The sequence below is a fragment of the Mesoplodon bidens genome (genome assembly GCF_964165515.1).
Source record: "Mesoplodon bidens genome assembly, chromosome: 1".
In the NCBI taxonomy this organism is placed as follows: Eukaryota; Metazoa; Chordata; class Mammalia; order Artiodactyla; family Ziphiidae; genus Mesoplodon; species Mesoplodon bidens.
This window is the reverse complement of record NC_138176.1, coordinates 149,858,075-149,880,364: the sequence shown is the minus strand read 5'-3', so window position 1 is coordinate 149,880,364 and position 22,290 is coordinate 149,858,075. Positions and strand designations below refer to the sequence as shown.

Genomic DNA, 22,290 nt, shown 5'->3' with positions numbered 1-22,290 from the left:
CTGCCTACAAGCAGCCCCTGCTTCTTGTCTCCACTCCCCACTAGACTTCGTCCTCCATGGCAAGGATCTGTGAAGGCCCGGCTCCAGCATCATGCCCAACACACAGCAGGCACTCAATAAATGCTCCATGAAGCATGAAAAATTACATAGAAATACAGTTACCTGTAATTAATTAGGAAGGACTATGATACTCAACCACCGTAACCTAAAACTGGTAATACAAAAACAGGACTTAGCAGGTGCCCCCAAACCAGCCTGGTTTTTCGTTTAATCGTCATTGTTCATAGAGGTCTTTCGATGCCCGAGGTATTCGGTATTCCTCATAATATTCCAATTAAGTTGGTATTGTGGTTATCTCCAGTTTATAGATGATGGAACTTGAGCTCAGGGTGGTCGGTTAACTTGCCCGAGAAGAGGGGATCCAGAAGTGGTGGAGGTAAGACTCACCCAGGTCCCCAGCTCCAGGGCTACTCCTCCCTCTCGTCACCGTTCTCTAACGCAGCTGTTCTCAGCCAGGGGCGACTTCGCCCCCAGGGTACATTGACAATGTGTTGAGGCACTGGTTCTGGGATGTCATACAGCAGGAGAAAGGGACAATGGCATCCAGTAAGGGGAGGCCAGGAATGCTGTTAAATGTCCTACAACGCACAGGACAGTTCCTCACAGCAAAGAATTCCCTGGCCCAAATGTCAATAGTGCCAAAGTACAGAAACCTGCTCTAGCGGAAAACTGAAAACGAAAGCCCCATAAAATCAGGGGAAAAGCACTCACCTTTCAGGATCACACAGGCTGTTATCTGCTACCATTGCCTTTAAAACATCAGCATTTGCTAAGGAAAAAAAAAAAGGTCAAGAATTAAAATGGGGGAGTTCCCTGGTTGCGCAGTGGTTAAGAATCCGCCTGCCAATGCAGGGGACACGGGTTCGAGCCCTGGTCTGGGAAGATCCCACATGCCGCGGAGCAACTAAGCCTGTGCGCCACAACTACTGAGCCTGCACTCCAGAGCCCGCAAGCCACAACTACTGAAGCCCGTGTGCCACAACTACTGAAGCTCGCGTGCCTAGAGCCCATGCCCCACAAGAGAAGCCACAGCAATGAGAAGCCCACGCACCACAACAAAGAGTAGCCCCCGCTCACCGCAACTAGAGAAAGCCCGCTTGCAGCAACAAAGACCCAACACAGCCAAAAACTAATTAATTAATTAATTAATTAATTTTAAAAAAGAATTAAAATGTAATCAATCAGATGAGTGATCATAGAATTATCATATCAGAAAAACTGTTGGAAAAACACCTAATTGAGTTCCTTCAGTTCACAAATGAGGCCCTGGGGCCCTGGAGAAGGGAGGGTCTTTCCCAAGAAAAACCCAGATGTAGCACCATCTGCCAATACTTTTCACCATGCAGGAATTTAGTGAGAGTGACACAGAATCTATGCAAAGGAAAGCAGATCTACTACAGAGCTTTGTTTCCTACACGTCATTAGCAATATAACATAGAAGACATATCTTTCTCCCCTTCTCAAACCAAAAGGAAACTGAATTTAACTCACTTTGCTAAATATGTCATAAAATGTATGTCTCAAGAGACCTGTATTTTAATAACATTTACATGCTCAACGAATTAGCCCTAAATTCTGGATACCCATGTAGTATCAAGTCTATCCCACATAGAATCAGGGATGAGAAAGGATTAATTTTCTAGGTGGGCCATTCAGACCATACAAGACCTTAACTCTAGCCAGATAGCTTTAAATTTCAAATGTTGGTCACACCCATCAGTTAAATTAGACTTCCAATGTTAACTTTAAAAAAAAAAACTCCAAATTTGTAGGGGGTGCCTAGGCTGTCCACTAAAGCAAACTGAATCTAAGCTTCTTGGGTGCCTACCCCACCGCTATGCACAGATACACATGTTCTTTTCGTCTTTTGTAGGGTGACAAGTCTTAAGGATAAAAGACTGAAGTGAATGGTCAAGTTTCTCTTGGGTATTTCCTGGCAAGGTCAGATGTTATGACCGACTCCTGACCCATTCCCATTGATTTTTAAAGCACTGTCCTCAGGACTAACCACAACAAATTCCCCAGAGACAATGGAACAATTAAAAAATCACTATCATGTGAGCTAACACCAACATTTATTATCTCAGATGACATCCGAGAGGAGGAAAATTAACTCTATTTTCAACACTGCTGCTTTTAAGTGCTAATAGCTAAGGATGTATCCAGTGTTTCAACTTTTTTTTATTATTGCTCCACCCAGAAGCCTTTTTATTTGACATTTTTTTCCTAATCACCCTCCCATGAAACTATAATACTGCAGATATACACGTTTATGTACTATATGCATATCTGTGTTTTACACATAAAATAGTAAGGGGGTTTTGCCCCCTACAATCTAATTTTCTCCCCTTCACAACCCTTGCAAATGTATGGGGTTTCTGAAGACATATTGATGGAGCATACCATCCTTTTCAAAAAGAAATATTTTCTTTGCCTTTCATGACTATCTGTGAAGATGCACAAAAGCATTTCCAAACACAAGTTTTGATCTAAATAAGACTCTTGTCATTACAAAAAAAGTGCTGAAATGGATCAGCAGTATCTTTTCCCACGTGACAAAAAAGGCACATCACCCTCTGTAAGACAAATTTAAGTACAGTCTAATCATTTTCCCTTTAACTAATACTAAGAATTCAGAACAATAATTTTCTTTCAGATAAAGAGTTTAGGGAATACACAATAAATTGCCAGTTGAGATTTATATTCTGCCATCATTTACTAAACTTCAAAACTATAGAGATCAGCTCGGTGCTTTGTGACTGCCTGGAGGGGTGGGATAGGGAGGGTGGGAGGGAGGGAGACGCAAGAGGGAAGGGATGAGGGAACAGATGTATATGTATGACTGATTCACTTTGTTATAAAGCAGAAACTAATAAAAAAAAAAAGAGGGAAAAATAACAGCAACAAAAAAGGTATGAAAACAAAGATAACACTAATAGCATTCACTTATAAGAATGAGCTTTTCAAAAACAGAAGTATAAATAGTCACCTGAGAAAATTAATTAATCAAAATGATGACCTCTGTTAGAAACATCAGATGATAAAATGCTGCCAGAGAGATTAAGAAAATATATTAAAATCATTACTAAAACTTGTTTTTATGGGCTTGTGTTGTTTCTCATGTATTCATGTATTCCTGTATCTTGCCCTTATTTCTTAGAAACAATAGTAAACAACCCCTTTGTTTGCTATGAGTGATGCTTTAAGAGTAGACTCAAGTTTTGATCACTCATACCCATTGAGGGTGGGTGTGTGAGACCAACACACACATACACACGCACATACATCCTTGTCTCTAGTCTACCCTGCAATCTATACCAGGGAGTAAATCTCAGTAAACTAACCCTTGGGAACATTTTTGGTTTCCTCTGATGAGAAAACTCTAACAGAACACCACCATTAGCGCATAAACACATGCTTTAATTTGGCTGTCAAAGAGCAATAATACAATTAAGTTCTAATGAATATATTTCTCCTCCTTGTGATTACTCGTAACTCCAAAAAGCTGCAAAAGATGGTTTCCCCTACAGCTGTCAACATTCTGTCCAACTATACTTCCCTTCATAGGCATCCAAAGGATGGGAGGGGTCAATTATAGGGCAAGCAAAGCCTGTCAAGAACAGGGGAAATTTTCCAGTGGGCAGTAATTTCCAGAAACTGCTTCCTCTCTTCTTTCCTGAATTTCTGCCTGATAATATGCATAGACCAGTCAAAATCAGACAAGAAAAATGCCTTGTCTTCTCTCCCACCATTACTCTTTTCAAAGTTTTCCCTTACATTCAAGGCAAGATCCTGGTATGTGCCAGTCACTGGCTAAAAGCTTTACAGACCCTATCATCTTTGATTCTCCCCAAAAGCGGGCAGAATTATCATCCCCATTTTAAAGATAGACACTGAGGCCTAAAGACTGTAACTGACTGGCCAGAGTCCCACAGCTAGAAACAGAGCTAGAAACAGACATAGATACAAACCCTGGTCTATCTGACTCTGGGGTGGGTGCTTTTCATCCCGACCTACCCCGACCTACTCCTCAATGTCCAAGTCTCTATCTAAATGATGAGTAGTTTAACAGTTCACAGGATGTCTGCATAACCATTATAGAAAGTTTCAGAGATCTACTCAGTAATGATGGTAGTTTATGAAGGAATCCTTTTTGCCACCACACAAATTGAGCCCCAAGGTAAGAATTTCACCAAGGGATCCCTCTCTCTGCCTAGTGTGAACAGCCATAACCAGGGCGCTTGGAGAGTAATCACAATACTCTGAACTGTTGCTATATTCAGACAGTGTCAGGGCCTGGCAGAGAAGCTCAGCTACGGAGTTGCAGGTACTTTCCAAACTTCCATACAGTGGCCACCCAAACGCTCTTCAATTCAGCCCTATTTAGAAAGGATTAGGAATTAGGGGGAAAATAATTAGTCTGCAGGTCAGCCAACAAATTCGTCCTTCAAGAGATATTTACCTAAACAAAACTTGATTTGCAACATTCAAGACATGATAGGTTTAAACCATAAACAAGAATGTCACCATGAGTACAGGTGAAATATTACCCCATTAGCCAAATTAAAAATGCAAAGCAGATGAGTCATATATCATGACTGCAAATGTTTTAAAATATGTAAATATAGGCAAAGGAAACGTAAATAAACATGGAAAAATGGTAATGGTTTGTACTCAATTTTATTCCTTTTTTCTTCAATGTTTAAAAAAAATTATGTTATAGTGTGCTGATAATTTTTTTTTAAATAGTTAAATTAACCTCAACAGGGAGGTCTTAATTGATATTAAGTTCAGAGTCTGTTAATGACAAAGAAAAGAAAAATACATTTTGTTCTATAGAGAATTTAAGTCTCAAAGGCAAACTAAAAAAGCTAGGTTATCAACTGGTAAGAGACCCAAGTATGTATCTAATCCCCCAGCTGCTGTTTTGGCACAGGCTGGAAGCTAGAGAGGGCCACGGCTGGAAAAGGGGTGTCCAGTGAGATCAGATGTCTCCTGGTGGCCAAGGAGAACCAAGGCCACACAAAGGATCAGAGCCCCCAGCCTTCCTCACAGGTCACTGGAGAAATCACAGGCAGACAGATGAAGGCCCTGACAGGGAAGAGGGTAAAGAATAAGAAAGAAGGGAAAGAACTGGGGAGCAGAGGAGAAAGAATGAAATCAGTGCCTTGATATTATTCCAACATACCTACTGGTAACCAAGGCAGCAGAAACCAAAAGGCTACTTTCTGAAAGGAAAAGGACATAATTAAAAAAGAAAAGAACAGCCCTATAGTCTATGAGTGTGGAAGGTGAGGAAATTATATAGTCTGCTTGCTCCAGGGACCCAAAGAATTCTCGTCGGCTGTAATTAGGAGAAGGGGCCCACTACTGGCACCATCCTGCCACATGCTGGCTGTGTGACCTTGGGTAACTTTCTTACCCTCTGGGCCTCTGTTTCTTCATCTGCAAAATGGGGTGATAACAGGATCTACCTCATAAGGTAGTTCGGGGAATTTAATGAGTTAATGTTTAGGAGTTCTATAAAACACCCCAGCTGTATACGTTGTCTCTTTGAAAGGAGGAAGTTTATCATCCGTCTTTCCTGCTACCAGGAAAGAGGCAGTGACAGCACGTGGGTAAGTATAGACTCTGACGTCAGATGCTAGAGTTCAAATCTCAGCTCTGCTACTTGCAGCAGGGTGACATTGGCAAGTTAGTTAAGTGCTGTGGGCCTCAGTTTCTCAACTGTAAATTGGGAACGAAGTATCTGAATCACAGGGTTCCCAGAAAGCCCCTAGAACGAGCCTGGCACATAGCAAGCACTCAGTGTCTACTATGAAGTTATACACGAGAACTGCAGCCCCCCGCAAAGTTTTCACAGCTGACTTATTTCAACCAGTTCACCTGTCAGTAACGCCCTCATGCAGCACTCACTAACTCAGCAACCGCTCCAGCTCTCAGAAGCCCAGGTCCCAAAGGCCTCCAAGCTCCCCAAAGCCCTGAAGGCAGTTTTGAACGCACAAGGCACAGGAGCAAACTTACCCTGTGCACTTTTGTCATGGCTGGAGCTTCTACGCCAAGAACGTATTTGTGTATTTCTTACGCAAATTAAAATCCACTTTTTTTAATGTAAAAAAAATATGCACCACTGAGTCCTCAAGGATAGCATCCCTAAATACTGTTCCCTGAACGAAGATCTTTAGAAAATAGACATCAAATCCAAGTGATTGCTGTCTTGTTATTTTAAACACCATATAATTAAGTTTGGCTGTCTGGTTTTCCATCCTATAGAAACCGAAAGCTACAAAGTAGAAGAGAGGCGAGGCAATGTTGTATAGATGAAAGAGACCCAGGTAGGGCCAGGCTGCTCCTTAACCATGTGACCAACCACTTGGAGTCTTCCTTTCTTCATCTGTAAAATGGGTATAATAATATCAACTCCAGAGGAATAGTCTGAGGATTAGATTATGCACATAATGCACCTAGATCTATGCCAAATACATAAAGTCCACTCTGTAAAGAACAATGAAAAGTATGCTGAATCATGTGAAATTGCTTCTTCTCTAAATCAGAAAAACTGACCAGCAGCCCAGGCCAGGCAGGTGCTCCAGTCGATAGTGAGGATATGGGGGCAGAGGATCCCCGGGAAGCAGCTGGGGATGGAAGAGCAGGTATTTACTGAGCAGCACAGAGGAATTTCTACTTTTAGACAAATGGCTCAGGTGCAGCAGTGCATGTTGCATGTGTCAGCACTGACCAGGGCACAGACAGAGCCCAAGGAAAACATTTTCTTTTAAATTCTCATGAGAATTCAAAGTATGGGGATCTGCGGATACTGGATATGTCGACTGAAAAAAGTGCACGACCTAAAAGTTGAGAGGTTATGTTCTATTCTGTGGACAAATCTGAGGACCTAAGGCCGGGACACAGCATCTCAGGCAGCTCTGAGGGAGTGCTCTGGAGAAGCAACCCCAGGATATACAGGGGTTTTTGCAACAAAGACCAGGTAGTCAGAACATCAAAAGATGACTATTAATTAAAGAAAACCAGACATCTCGAGTTAAGGAATGTAGTTCTTTTCTATGTATGGGAAGATGAAAGAGTCTGGGTTCACTGAAGTCATTCCTTTGGTATGCACCTCAGTTCTCTGGGGCCAGTATCTTGTGCACCCTGAGTCTCCTCAGGGTGCATCGCTGGGGCAGCTGTAACGTGATGGCTTGATGGCTGCAACACCCTTTGTTTACTGACATGACAGGTGACAATTTTAGTTCACAGGTATATGGGTAGGAGTGCCACACACCTCAAAAGTCACTCGGGGTGTGGAATCTTATGGAGACAATCACCTTCAAAACAATGACCCTGATTTATCTAATCAAGATTAAACTAATCCTGATTAGTTTAGGAAGATGGGGAAGATTAGGAAGATGGGGGTTTAGAATACATTTCAGAAGGGAAAAAAGTGCTTAAAGCCATAAAGGTTAGACTTTTTAGAAGTTTTAACACTTAAGAATAGATCACAGGGCTTCCCTGGTGGCACAGTGGTTGAGAGTCCACCTGCCGATGCAGGGGACACGGGTTCGTGCCCCGGTCTGGGAAGATCCCACATGCCATGGTGCGGCTGGGCCCGTGAGCCACGGCTGTTGAGTCTGCACGTCTGGAGCCTGTGCTCCACAACGGGAGAGGCCACAACAGTGAGAGGCCCACATACCAAAAAAAAAAAACAAAACAAAAAACAATAGATCACAGAATGGGCAAATCCATGGAGACAGAAAGCAGAGGAGGGATTGCCAGAGGATGGAGGGAAAGGGGATGGAGAATGGGGAGTGACTGCTTAGTGGGTACAGAGTTTGCGATGATGAAAAAGTTCTGGAACTAGATAGTGGTGATGGCTGTACATTATTGTGAACATACTTAAGGCCAATGAATTGTCCATTTTAAAATGGGTATAACGGTACATTTTATGTTATGTGTATTTTACCACAATATGTTTAAAAGCACAAAAAAAGGAATAGATAATATTCGAGTGCTTATTATACAAGCACTTTATGTGCAATATGTCACAACAATGTTATGCGGTAAATGTTATTTTAGAGGAGGAAAGTGAGGTTCCATGATGTAATATGACTTTCCCCAAATCGAGGTGAGGCCAGGATTAAAAGGTAAGCCTCCGGGGCCGACTCTACAATGACTGACTCTTGGAAAACACTTCTGTGAAACTCTCCTGGTCAGATAATGCTGGAAGCTGAGCTATTTGTGAGCTTAGGTAAAAGGTGTCAATAACTTCAGAAACATTGACAGGACAATCCATACAAATCATGACTCTTTAAAGCAGGTTTTTAATAAAACATATGAATACTGAATTGTTCTGGACACTAAAACAACCATACCTTCGTTTTTCATGATGTAGTGGACAATCTGCCCAACGGTGTCACTATTTTCATTTACACTGTCGTTCAACTCTGAAAGACAAGGGGAGGGGAGGACAGGTTACAATTGGTCACTTGCATCAGGACAACAAGACGTGCAGTCTTAGAGCCCAAGACCTCTCTGAACAGTGTCCAGAAAGTTTAGTTGATCCCCATGTTGCTAAGAGCTCTGCTTTCTTCCTTCAACCCCAAGCTGCCTGACTGAAAGCACACAGTGACTTCCCTGGCATAAGAGGCATAAAAAGTATCAGAGTTGTCCATCGATCTCAAGTCCAAACACACACTCAGTTTCCAAGACAATAATTCCATGTATCTATATCAGTCATTACAACTATTATTTCTCTCTCATCGTTTTGTTAAAGCCTTAAGGGAAATGGAAAGAAAAAAGACAGTTAAAAGAAAAACTTCTCGGATTTTATTTTAATTGCAGATGTACTATATAAATTTAGAAAATTAATTCATTTCTTAAATTGGGTAATTATTGGGCTTCCCTGGTGGCGCAGTGGTTGAGAGTCCGCCTGCCGATGCAGGGGATCTGGGTTCACGTCCCAGTCCGGGAGGATCCCACATGCCGCAGAGCGGCTAGGCCTGTGAGCCATGGCCGCTGAGCCTGCACGTCTGCAGCCTGTGCTCCACAACGGGAGAGGCCACAACAGTGAGAGGCCCGTGTACCACAAAAAAAAAAAAAAAAAATTGGGTAATTATTTGTCTGTGTTTTTACAAGACGCTTCTTTTAAATGTACTTCCAAATGATCTAAATGTTGGTCGCAGTTTATTGCCTACAAATTCAGTTTACTTTGAGAGACTCTGCACATGGGATTGTCCTTGAAAAAAAAAAATCAAATCTTCACTCTGAAACTGATCCTTATAATTTGCTTCCATAACACAAGAAGGAAGAGGGAGAGTTGACCTAGCTCACAAAGAATGAATCAAGGTGTGTGGTGTCCTACCCGTGTATCTGGAAAATGGTCTTCTCCATCCAAGCTGCTTCCTCTCGTGAATACGCACGTTTGGTTGCACAGTGCACATGCTAATGGCTAAGCCGACCTACAGAGCATCTAGGAAGGAGGAGGGGGAGGCCCCGCCTTCTGTTGACAAACACTCAGCCTTGGTTTGCTCATAAGCTCACACATGACTCATCCTGCAACCGTGCTCTCTCTCTGGCTCAAAGGTCAGTGGGGGTGGGAAAAACCAACAGGGCGGCAAGCTGGCAAGGAATGAAGAAGCTCCCGCACTCTGCCCTTGGGGCCGGCTTGAAGGCTGACCTACTCCAAATGTCACCTTTCTGCAAAAACTGTCCTTTGAGAGGCTGAAAGGGATAAGGAGAGTTACCTACTACTCCCCAAGGCCCTAAAGGGTGGTTGGAAAGTACATCTGTGGAGAAAACAGGACTTCATCTCTCAGCGTTTTCCAAACACAATCCAGCAACTCCACATTAAGAGGAAAAGCTGAGACGGTCTGAAGTCAATACGAAGGCACCAGCTCTTGCCATATTTTCACTGCAATGTTCACACAACCTCTTACTTAATAAACATAGACTCTAACCTCGTAGATTTAAGATAGAACTCCCCCAGCAAAAGTAGCAGCACAAAAATGGTGAGACGTATTCAGTTTTCCTATCGTTCTTGTTGGAATCTAATTCAATAATAGTAAGGGTTAATATTTACTGAGTGGCCATTTGTGACAAACACCAAATATATATTCTCTATAAATTTCACAATAATCTTACAAGGTGGAGATTACTGTTCTCACTTAAATTAAAATTTTAATTAAATTAGTATTAAATTAATGAAATTAAATTTAAGTTAAATTATACATAGCAGCATATATAACATATATAACTTGCCCAAGGCCACAAGGCAAATAAGAGTAAATGATTTAGTAGGTATTTAACAAATGAAAGCAAGGTTTATAACTCTAGGTGTGCTTCCTGTGAAATCTGCAGTGACACTACATCACACCATCTGCCTTTAAGATGGATCATTTTGTAAAAGTGTTGGCGAGGATGTGGAGAAAAGGGAGCACTTCTGCACAGCTGGTGGGAGTGTAAACTGGTGCAGCCACTGTGGAAAACAATATGGAGGTTCCTCAAAAAATTAAAAATAGAAGTACCCTATGACCCAGTCACTCCATTCCCAAAGGAAATGAAGACAGGATCTCGAAGATTTATATGCACTCCCATGTTTATTGCAGAATTATTCACAATAGCCAAGATATGGAAAAAACCTAACTGCCCATCAAGGAACGAATGGATAAAGAAGATGTGAGATATATATATATATATATATATATATATATATGTAAAGGAATAGTATTTAGCCATGAGAAAGGACATCCTGCCATTTTTGACAACACAGATGGATTTTAAGCACATTATGCTTAGAGAAATAAATCACACACAGAAAAAGACAAGTACTGTATGTTACCACTTGTATGTGGAAACTAAAAAAGCCAAAGTTGTAAAATAGAGAGTGGTTACCAGGGCATAAGGGATGGGGAGAGAGTGAAATGGATCAGGGCCCTGTGGTCTATACACCCATCTGCCTTTTGCCTGTGGAAAAACTTTAGCCAAAGAATAAGTTTAATCAGAGAAGTGAGAAAATGCAGAAGCAGAGAAAAGCAGTCAAGCAGGACAAGACAATAATAGTCACTAAGCAAAGTCAAGCTAAAGCAAGGACCTCTAGTTCCTTCTCAAGGGCTGTAGATAATATTCTGAGCCGTATCCTGCGAGCTGTCTTGTAGATACTGAAAGCCCCACCTGGTGGAAGAAGTTAACCACATGATGACCAGGCTGTAGCCACGACATAAGCTGCCACAATTCTGAGAATTGGCCTCAAGGATATGGGAAAAAACTGACCCTGGAACTGAAGATTAACTGCACTTAAAACAATCAAGGGCTTCCCTGGTGGCGCAGTGGTTGAGAGTCCGCCTGCCGATGCAGGGGACACGGGTTCATGCCCCAGTCCAGGAAGATCCCACATGCTGCGGAGCGGCTGGGCCCATGAGCCATGGCCGCTGAGCCTGCGCGTCCGGAGCCTGTGCTCCGCAACGAGAGAGGCCACAACAGTGAGAGGCCCGCATACCGCAAAAAAAAAAAACAATCAAGATGGGCCTCCTTGGCGGTGCAGTGGTTAAGAATCCGCCTGCCAATGCAGGGGACACGGGTTCGAGCCCTGGTCTGGGAAAATCCCACATGCCTCGGAGCAACTAAGCCCGTGCACTACAACTACTGAGCAACTACTGAGCCTGCGCTCTAGAGCCCGTGCTCCCCAACAAAAGAAGCCACCGCAATGAGAAGCCTGCGCACCACAACGAAGAGTAGCCCCCTCTCGCCGCAACTAGAGAAAGCCCGCACACAGCAACGAAGACCCAAAGAAGACAGAAATAAATGAATAAAATAAATAAATTTATAAAAATACAAAACAAAAAAGCAATCAAGATGACACTGGTCAGACCACCGCATGACCAATTTCAAGATGACTGTCAGAGCTGACTGTGCTGTTTCTGCATGTAGCTCCCTCCCTTCGTCTGTAAAAGCTCTTTTGCCCCCTGATTGTCGGGGGCGGGGGGTAGTCAGCCTTTGGACAGGAGTCCATTCACCCTCTCCCCCTCCCCCCGGGTTGCCAGCACCCAAAATAAACCACCAACGTTGCCTCTTTATTGGCTTTTGAGCAGCGAGCAGCCAGACACCACCTTCGGTTACAATAGGGCAGATGTTGCTTAAGGGTACAAACTTAGAACAAATAGTAAATAAGCCCTAGAGATCGAATGCACAGTACAGTGAATATAGGCAACAATATTGTATTATAGTCAGCAAACCTGCTAAGAGACTAGAACTTAATGATTCCCGCCACTAAAAAGAAATGACAATTACGTACTGTGACAGAGGTGCTAAATATCGCTACAATGGCAATCATATTACAATATGCAAATGTATCCGATTAACGTGTTGTACACTTTAAATTTACATAATGTCAATATATTAAAAAAAGATGGATCATTTGCCTTATAGAGATGGAAAATATACATTACTGGTTTCTGATTTAAAAATCGTCTGCACTCAGATTCCCGTAAAAAGAATCCAGGTTATTTACCTATCTTTTCAACCTTTTCTTCTTCCATGTCTTGCTCAGCTTCTGTTGTACAACGATAGCCTTTCTTCTTAAGCAGGTGGCAGATGAGGACGCCGAAGAGACCCATGATGAAGAACACAGGGACAAGCGCGTACGCAATGTATTCTGGGTGTCCATTTCCATTGTTCGTGGGCGAGGGCGTCGTCTCAGTTCTGGAGTGTAATGGGTGGCTGCCATCATTGTCTGAGGAAGAAACATACACAGCTGCATCAGACGTCTACTGGGGACAAGGAAAATCTGACAACCTTGGGAAATGTTCCTGTTAAATGTGAGTCTGCTTCCAAAACCACGGGCCACGCAGAGACTGGCAGGTCTGGCAGGACAGGCACACAGGCTTGTGCTGAAACAGTCTTGAGTTCCCATCCTGTCCCTGCTACTCAGAACCTGGGTCCCACCCTGGGTAATTCTTTTTAATCCTCTCCAAACCAGCCTCTGCTTCTTCATCTAAAAGACTACCTACACAGCATGGAGTGAATGTAGAGTTTCAGTGACGGGTCCACACAGAGCAAACACACCATCACTAGGTGGTATCACAGCAGACTACTTAGTAGTTAAGAGCACAGACTCAGGAGACGTGTGGTCACATCCTGGCTCTACCACTTAGCAGCTGTGTGACGCTGGACAATGACTTAATCTCCATGCCTTGGTTTCTTGTAAAATAGGCACACTAACAGTAGCTACCCACCCTTCTAGGCTTGTTATGAAGATGAAATAAATTAATACATGTAAAACATCCAGAACCATTTCTACAACATAGTAAATGCTCAGCTTGGCTCAACTACATGCCAGGCACTATTCTAGGCATCTGGGACATACCACTGAGCAAAACAAAGATCCCTGTCCTCATGGAGTGTATGTCCCAGAAAGATTTAATAAACTGACAGATCTAGTGTATGAAAAAAGAGAGAAAGATGCATCAAGTTTTGGCCCAGGGATACAAACATAAAAATGGAAGCACATGTATTTGTTTATTTGTTTACTAACCCAAATTAGCATTTATGGCATGCCCATTATGTGAAAAGCACCAGCTGGGAGCTGGAGAGAGAGTGGAAAATAACACAGCATGACCAACGCCACCTTGGAGCTTGCAGGGTAGTATTGGAAACAGGCACTAAACAAGTGAACACCTGGGCAGGCATGAGAGATTGTGAGAAAGGCTGAGGAAGGTATGCATGGGGCACTAAAAGAAACAGTAATAGTGGGGACCTATTTTATGACTTCAAAAATGGGGCAGCTGGGAAGGGGGCATCTTTGGGAGAGAAGGAGACATTTGCTTTTGGACAAGTCAAAATGCCACATGGGGCTTCCCTGGTGGCGCAGTGGTTGAGAGTCCGCCTGCCGATGCAGGGGACACGGGTTCGTGCCCCGGTCTGGGAGGATCCCACATGCCGCGGAGCGGCTGGGCCCGTGAGTCATGGCCGCTGAGCGGGCGCGTCCAGAGCCTGTGCTCCGCAGCGGGAGAGGCCACAACAGTGAGAGGCCCGCGTACCACAAAAAAAAAAAAAAAAATGCCACATGGACTTACACCAGAGTCAGCCAGATATCTGGGCCCAAGAGCGTGCTACGTAGGCTCCCAAGAGGTTCCCATATATGGGGAACTGAGTCACATCTATGAAGGAGTGAGAGGGAAAAACAGTGAGCCCGGCTCGTACAATCATAAGATACAGCCAGTTAAGACAACGGAGAAAGAGCCGACTGTGTGGAAAATCAACAAAATACCAATTCACACACATAAAATGAGAAGGGAGTTATCAAACAAAGGAGAAGGGACTTCCCTGGTGGCACAGTGGATAAGACTCCACGCTCCCAATGCAGGGGGCCCAGGTTCGATCCCTGGTCAGGGAACTAGACCCCACATGCATGCCACAACTAAGGAGCCTGCCTGCCGCAACTAAGACCCAGCGCAACCCAATAAATAAATGCATAGTTTAAAAAAAACAAAAACAAAGGAGTGGGTCAGGTAGGATGTGGACTAAAGAAAAATGTGGGATTTCACTGAAGTGAAGTCTCATTATTTGGGATACTCAGATTCTGAAGTAATAAAATAAGCTTTTCTACATCATGGAGATTCACACATATTGCTTGAGAAACCCAGAAACTGGAAAGCTAGATGCATTTAACTATAAACTCTCTCAAGAGTATTTTGATAAAAAAAAAACACCAAAAAATACCCCTGTGTTGTAATGATTACATGGGGACAAAGATTAGGTGTGAAGTGACCACATTTCTTTACTGCAGCAAATAGTATCAAACAGAGGCCACAGGACAAAAGGCTCTCTCTCTTTCGCATGGAACTATCCATTATCTTTGAACATGAAAGGAAATTGCTGGTTTCTCAGGTTTGTAAAAGGTTGCATTCATTATTTTATCATGCAACCTCTAGAATTTGGCATAATCTATATATTTTTTCTGATTTCTCTTCCAAGAATCCATATAATTAATAAAAGAATGAATAAATAAATAAGAGAATACACACACACACACACTTCCCTAAACATATGCAAATATATCATCTAAATTAGGGTTTAACCTCAAGACTTACTTTCAGTAAAAAACAGAATATTCAACTCCTTTTATAATTCTAAGTGTGTTATTTATTAATTCCTTTTTTAAAACACATATGCCATGCAACAGGAATAGGTAAAGCAGGCAACATGCTAAGACTGAAAGAGTTTTACTCAGAATCGTGGTCTGTTTCAATCTGGAGGTGATAATAAATTCTCTTTGGGAAGCACTATAAACAGAGATGAAAGCAGAGGGGCTCCAAACTGGAGCCAAACAGCTCCTCCTGAATCAGGTGGTTAAGAATGTGTGTTCACCATTAATTTGACATCTAGCAAACCCTTGCAAATACTATGTATTTACAGTTTGTGATTTACAAACATATAGCAGTCATTTAATCTCATAATTATTGCACCATGGAAAAAACTGAAGAAGATATGAATCTAAATTAGTGAAACATGAATTACAGAGATGCACGGTAGTTAAAAAAAGGTCAGACTGCCTGGCATAAATAACAGCTTGGCCACTTACTAGGCATGTCACTTTGGGCAAGTTTTTTAACTGCTAGGTGCTCAGTTTCCTCATCTGTAAAACAGAATCAAAATGATTGTACCTTTCTATGATGACTTTAAAACATGTCCCCAAATTCTTTGGCACTGCTCCCATGGAGAGGTGAGGTCTATATCTCCTCCCCTTGAAGATATATTCTGTGCTTTGCCTGACCAATAGAATATGTTGGAAGTGATATTTTGTCCGTTTCTAAGTCCCAGGCCTTAAGAAACTGACAGCTTCCACTTCCTGTCTCTTGGGACACTTGCTTTTGGAAGCCATCCACCATGCTGTGAGGAAACCCCAGCTGCCCCAAGAAGAAAAACCAATAATAGTCATCAACATGACTATGTAGTTGAGATATCTTAGAAGTAGACTCTATAACCTCAGTTGATGCTGCATGGAGCAAAGATGAGCCATTTCTGATGAACCCTGCCCAAATTGTAGATTCACAGGCAAAATAAATGATTGTTATTGTTTTAAGCCGCTAAGTTTTGTGGTAATTTTTTATATAGCAATAGAAACTGGAAGACTACTTCCTAAAGTCATTGTGAGGATTAAATACATTAACATGTAAAACACTTCAAAGGGTATGTAGGAAAAGATTAGCACTATAAAAGTGTTTAGTCATCACCCTGATAGAACTGCACTATCCAATATGGTAACCACTAACCACGAATAGCTATTTAAATTTAAATTAATTAAAAATAAATAAAATTTAAAATTCAGTTCCTCAGTTGGACTAACCACTTTTCAAGTGCTCAATAGTCACATGTGGCTAATTGCTTCCATATTGGACAGGTCAGATGAAGAACATTTCCATCATTGTCAAAATTTATATTGTACAATCTTGTTATAGACTATAAAGAATCACTGAAGAGCAAAATGTTGACTGGAGACTCTACTGTGACCTACCTGAACAATTTAATTAAGAATAACTTTTAAATCACATAGTAACTACTCACAATTAATGCCTAAGATATTTGTTAACTTAGGTAGGCTTAGCTTTCCTTCAATTTACACTAATAATTTGCTTAGAGATACTGTGTCCACCTTTTTTCTTTATCCCCTGCTGACTCATACCTGAATTCTGAAAAAAATATTTATTTGAGTCCAAATTAATAGTAAAGGTTGTCATAGCATTATTTATAAAAGTCAAAAAACAGCAACGACCTGCATATTTGACAATGGGATAATATTAAATATCTAAGTCAATCATTATCTATCCATTTGATGAAATAACACACACCATTTTAAACTATTTATGAAGATTTTGTGAAGATATGGGAACACACATGATTCAGTGTTGAATTTTAAAAAGTTGGATTCAAAATCTTACATACAGTATGCTCCAACTAGTAAAAAAAAAAAAAATGCATGAAGGCATAAAATGTATGAGAAATGACCCAAATAATAAGTGATTCTGGGTAATTGAATAATAGGATAATTACTAATTTTATTTTTATGCTTTTCTGTAGTTTTCCAAAATCCTTCTGTATGTATTACTTTTGTACCAAGGCTGTAGACACTTAAAAAAAAAAAGATACAGAGCAGAGGTTGTCAGCCATTTGGGAGTCACAGATCCCTTTGTAAACCTGTTAGATGCTATGGTTTCTATTCCAAAATTGTGCCTCCAAGTTCTACAAGCTCTAGATGCTAGGTTAATATAAAGGCACGTGATTTGATAAGGATGATTCCCAAGTTTCTGCTTGAGTAACATGGTGACATTGGTGCCATTCATTGAGATGAGAAGTACCTGAAAAAAAAATCAAGTCTGCATGGTGCTATGGGTTGAATTTTGCCTCACCCCCAATTCATATGTTGAAGTCCTAACCCCAAGGACCTCAGAGTGTGACTATATTAGGACATAGGGTCTTTACAAAGGTATAAAATGAAGTCATTAGGGTGGGCCCTAATCCCATATGGCTGCTGTCCTTTAAAAAAAGGGAAATTTGGAGGCAGACAAGCACAAAGCAAAAACATCATGTGAAGATAAAGGCAGAGATCAGGATGATGCTTTATAGAAGCCAAGGAACATCAAAGATTGCCAGCGAACCATCAGAATCTAGAAGAGAAGCACTGAACAGATTCTTTCTCACAGCCCTCAGGAGAAGAAACCCTGCTGACCCTGATCTTGGACTTCTAGCCTACAGAACAGTGAGACAATAAATTTCTCCTTTTTAAGTCACCCAGTTTGTGGTACTTTGTTTCAGGGGCCCTAGCTAATATACTTGCATGGAGAAGACAATAGCACATGTTCAGTTTTGAACATGTAGTGATAGAGGTAAGCACGGAGACATCCAGATGGAAATATCCATTGAGCAACTGGATCTACTCCATGAGGACCTGAGGAAGAGAAGCCAGGGTTCTACCTTAGAACAGAGAAGAAGTTTCCAGAAGGAATCAGCAGTCAGCTAGGTCAGATGCTTCAAGAGAGAGGAGCTAAAAAGGGAAGGAAACATAAAATGGTATATCCACTATGGAAAACAGTATAGAGCTTCCTCAAAAAAAGCTAAAAATAGAACTACCAAATGATGCAGCAATTCCACTTCTGGGTATCTATCCAAAAGGAATGAAATCAGGATCTTGAAGAGATAGCTGCACTCCCATGTTCTCCGTAGCATTATTTACGATAGCCAAGACATGGGAACAACCTAAGTGTTCGCTGATGGTTGAGAGGATAAAGAAATGTGACATATACATATAATCGAATCCCATTCAGCTTTAAAAAAGGAGGAAATCTTGAGCTACTTATAATGAGGTGGATAGACCTAGAGTCTGTCATACAGAGTGAAGTAAGTCAGAAAGAGAAAGACAAATACCGTATGCTAACACATATATATGGAGTTTAAGAAAAAAAAATGTTATGAAGAACCTAGGGGTAAGACAGGAATAAAGACACAGACCTACTAGAGAATGGACTTGAGGATATGGGGAGGGGGAAGGGTAAGCTGTGACAAAGCGAAAGAGAGGCATGGACATATATACACTACCAAACACAAAATAGATAGCTAGTGGGAAGCAGCCTCATGGCACAGGGAGATCAGCTCGGTGCTTTGTGACCACCTAGAGGGTGGGATAGGGAGGGTGGGAGGGAGGGAGACGCAAGAGGGAGGAGATATGGGGACATATGTATATGTATAACAGATTCACTTTGTTATAAAGCAGAAACTAACACACCATTGTAAAGCAATTATACTCCAATAAAAATGTAAAAAGAAAAAAAAAAGAAAAGGAGGAAATCCTGCCATAAAGGACAACAAAGATGGACCTGGAAGACATTATGGCAGGTGAAATAAGCCAGTCACAGAAAGACAAATACTACATGATTCCACTTACATGAGGCATCTAAAATAGTCAAATTCATAGAAAGAGAGTAGAATGGTGGTTGCCAGGAGCCAACTTTGGCGGGGTGGGGGTGGGGGATAGTTGCTATTCAACGGAGATAAAGTTTCAGTTATGCAAGATGAATAAGTTACAGATATTTGCTGTACAGCATTGTGCCCTCGGTTAACAATACCGTATTGTACACTTAAAAATTTGTTAAGAGGGTAATTCTCATGTTAAGTGTTCTTATCACAATCAAAAAAAAAAGAAAGAAAGAAAGAAACACCCTAAGAAGAATCTTTAGAAAGAGAATTGAGAAAAACTCAGACAAATTGGGCCACATAGACGTTCCAAAGAACACATGGAAAGCCTTTAGTTGCTGAATCAGGAAGTAACTTGGAATTTTTTTAACTTTCCCCTTGTTGCACTTTGCTCCCTTTCTGTTTCCCCATAGTTTCTTGAAGTAACTTAAAATCCTAAAATAATCTTTAAAGTCCTAAACTACATACATACATCATACATAAAATGAAAAAATAAATAAAATAAAATAGGAAGGAAAAAACGGTTGGCAGGAGATCTTTGTGGCCTTGGAGGGACCAGTGTTTCATAGACCAGAAGATGAGGCTAGATTCCCTGGGCTGAAGAGCAGAAACAGCTCAGTTTGCTCTTTCCAGAAGCCCACTATGGGCATTAAGGGTAAGGGAGTTCACTTTCAGCGTGAAGGGAAGAAATTTTTATTTGGAGTTTTGAATTTTTTTAAAGTGACTGAAACCAAAATGTTCATTTACATGCAGAAGACAAGGAGCAAAAAGGAGACGGATTAAAAACTTGAATAGGAAAAAAGATACTTCGTCCTGAGGCAGGATGTCCATGAGTTTGTTCTTTACAGTGGATGGAGGGAAGGTGAGCGAACAGATGCCTGAAGACGAGAGATGGCATCTCTTGAGAACTAGAGGGGCCAGGGCAGAAGAGGGGCTTACGGAGACAGTGAGGCTTAGTGGAGAGACAGGAGGAATGTGAGAGGCCAGTGAAAGGACTGCAAAGCTGAGATGTGCACCCCAAACCTGTAACTGGGCTAACTCATGCAGGGTGGGCCACCTGAGCAGGAAAGAGAATAAGAGACCCAAGGGAATCAGACACCAGGGATCAGGGTCAGAATGGAAAGTAGGCTGAACCAGAGGCAGGAAGGGGATGGCTTCAGGTGGGAGGGTTCCAGAAGCGATGGAAGTCCGGCTCAGACTAATTTATATACCTCTGTAACTACTAACAATAAGCAAGACCACATTTATGGAGCATTTGCAATCCAGCACTAAGCCAAGCAGTGAATCTTCACAATAAACTTATGACATAGTTACTGGTATTCTCCCCACGTCACAGATGTGGAAAGGAAGCACAGAAAGGTCAAGCAGCCTTCCCAAGGTCACAGAGCTACTCCCTGTCAGTGGCTGGATTCAAACCAGGCAGGCTGGATCCTGCCTGCTTGGACGCTGCTTTCTCCTACTTGACCTGAGGTCATCATTTACCAACTCTTCTGTTAAAATGCTAAATGCTGGTTTGCTCTCATATTTCACAACTTAGATTAAAGGCTCCCCAAATCGCAAAACTACGGATTCCAATTAGCACAGCAGGAAGGAGGATGTTTTGAAAACGCCCACCACCAGACCTCAGAGCAGCTTACCCGATGAACAACTGCAAAACTCTATTTGTTCCCCCTCTCTGACCTCCCTTCCAACTCCCAAATCACAGCCCACCTTATGCAGACCACAACCTCGGGTCCCTCAGCCTCTTCAAAACAAGCCCATCACCCCATCTCCAGTATCCTCTGCACACAGCAAGAGCCATAGAAACAGAGAGTTCTCAGCTCTGACTGATAAAAGTGATTCCCCTCCACATTACAAGTAAAACAGGGCCAGCAAAAGCCAGCGGTTATCAAAATCCTTAGCATTTTTCTTAGACCCAGTCAGGTTTGGTTAATTCACCATATTTTGAAGACCCACTATGTACTGTGTTTTGCCAAGATCCTATTAACAAAGTCACAAAAGAAGATGTTATATAAAAAACATTAAGACAGCAAGAAACTGAGGAAGAGGTATGAGGAATGGCTCGAAGTCAACCCAAAAAATCAAAAGCAGTTTTCTAGCTTGGTTTCCAAGTAATACTTACATTTCCAACTGACCCCAATGGTCAGAGGAGCTGAGAAGAAATGGCGCATAAATGGCATTCCTCAAACCCAGTGGGCATAGCTCGAGGGTTGCTAAAATACACATAATGGGGATGACGGTAATAACCTGAGACTCCAGATAGGGAGGCCCTTGTGACTTCTCTCAAGCAGCTTTGTTCCAACCAGGGCCAAGAGCATTTTGATGGTTCTGATAGCAATTCTTCCTCTCCTATCCGGAAAGGGTGTACATTCTCAGAAGCTAGGGTTTCCCAGCAGTGACCCAACAACTCTGTGATGGGAAAAGTACTTGGCTGGTAAGTAGATAACCCACTAAGCTTGGCTGGAACCTTGCTTTTAAACACACAGATACACACCCTATTTTTTTTCAGCAAACATTCAAATCACAGTACCCAAAAGTAGTCTATTTTTGATTTAGATTACTGACAAGATGGCTAGATATGCATTTCTCTAAAGGGGGTTTTTCTTCCTCCAGCTTTGTCCCCAGCTACCTCTGTGATACTAAACAAGTCCCTTCACCCCTCTGCACCTTGGTTTGCTCAGCTGAAAAACTGTGTGCTGGACTTCCCTGGTGCCGCAGTGGAAAAGACTCCACGCTCCCAATGCAGGGGGCCCGGGTTTGATCCCTGGTCAGGAAACTAGATCCCTCATGCATGCTGCAACTAAGGGTTCACATGCCACAACTACAGAGCCCTCGAGCCACAACTAACACCCAGTGCAACCAAATAAATAAATAAATATTAAAAAAAGAAAAGAAAATTATTAACCCTTGAAAAGAAAATTATGTGCTAGAACCAATGTCCTTCCTGGTTCTCAAAATTCCATACTCCCCAACCTTTTCCAGCCCTATCCACATTCACTCTGGGTTGATGCTACTGGAGAGGAAAACACAAGCCCACCCTCCCGTGTCCACAAGGCAAAACCCAAAAAACTCTGAAACAAAAAGTTTTATACCTCATTTCATAGCAAAACCAAATCTGACAAATTCATTGGTAGCAAAACCTGTTCTGATCTGATGTGAGGCTATTTACAACCCCTATTCCGCTGAGTCTGCTGCATAATCATTAATATATTTGATTAGATCTCTCGAGGGGGACTTACATATTTAGAGTTTAGGCCATGGGCCCCAAGG

The 22,290-nt window shown here is 41.9% G+C and overlaps 1 protein-coding gene across 1 annotated transcript in view; it reads right to left on the bottom strand.

The window, feature by feature from the left end:
• Positions 1-22,290, bottom strand: part of RELL1 (RELT like 1) — a 62,934-nt gene that overhangs the window by 19,462 nt on the left and 21,182 nt on the right. The window contains exons 2-4 of the mRNA XM_081239008.1: positions 12,563-12,784; positions 8,430-8,501; positions 772-829 (exon numbers count right to left, since the gene is read on the bottom strand). Coding sequence (XP_081095134.1) covers positions 772-829; positions 8,430-8,501; positions 12,563-12,784 — 352 coding nt within the window. The remainder of the gene's footprint in view (positions 1-771; positions 830-8,429; positions 8,502-12,562; positions 12,785-22,290) is intronic.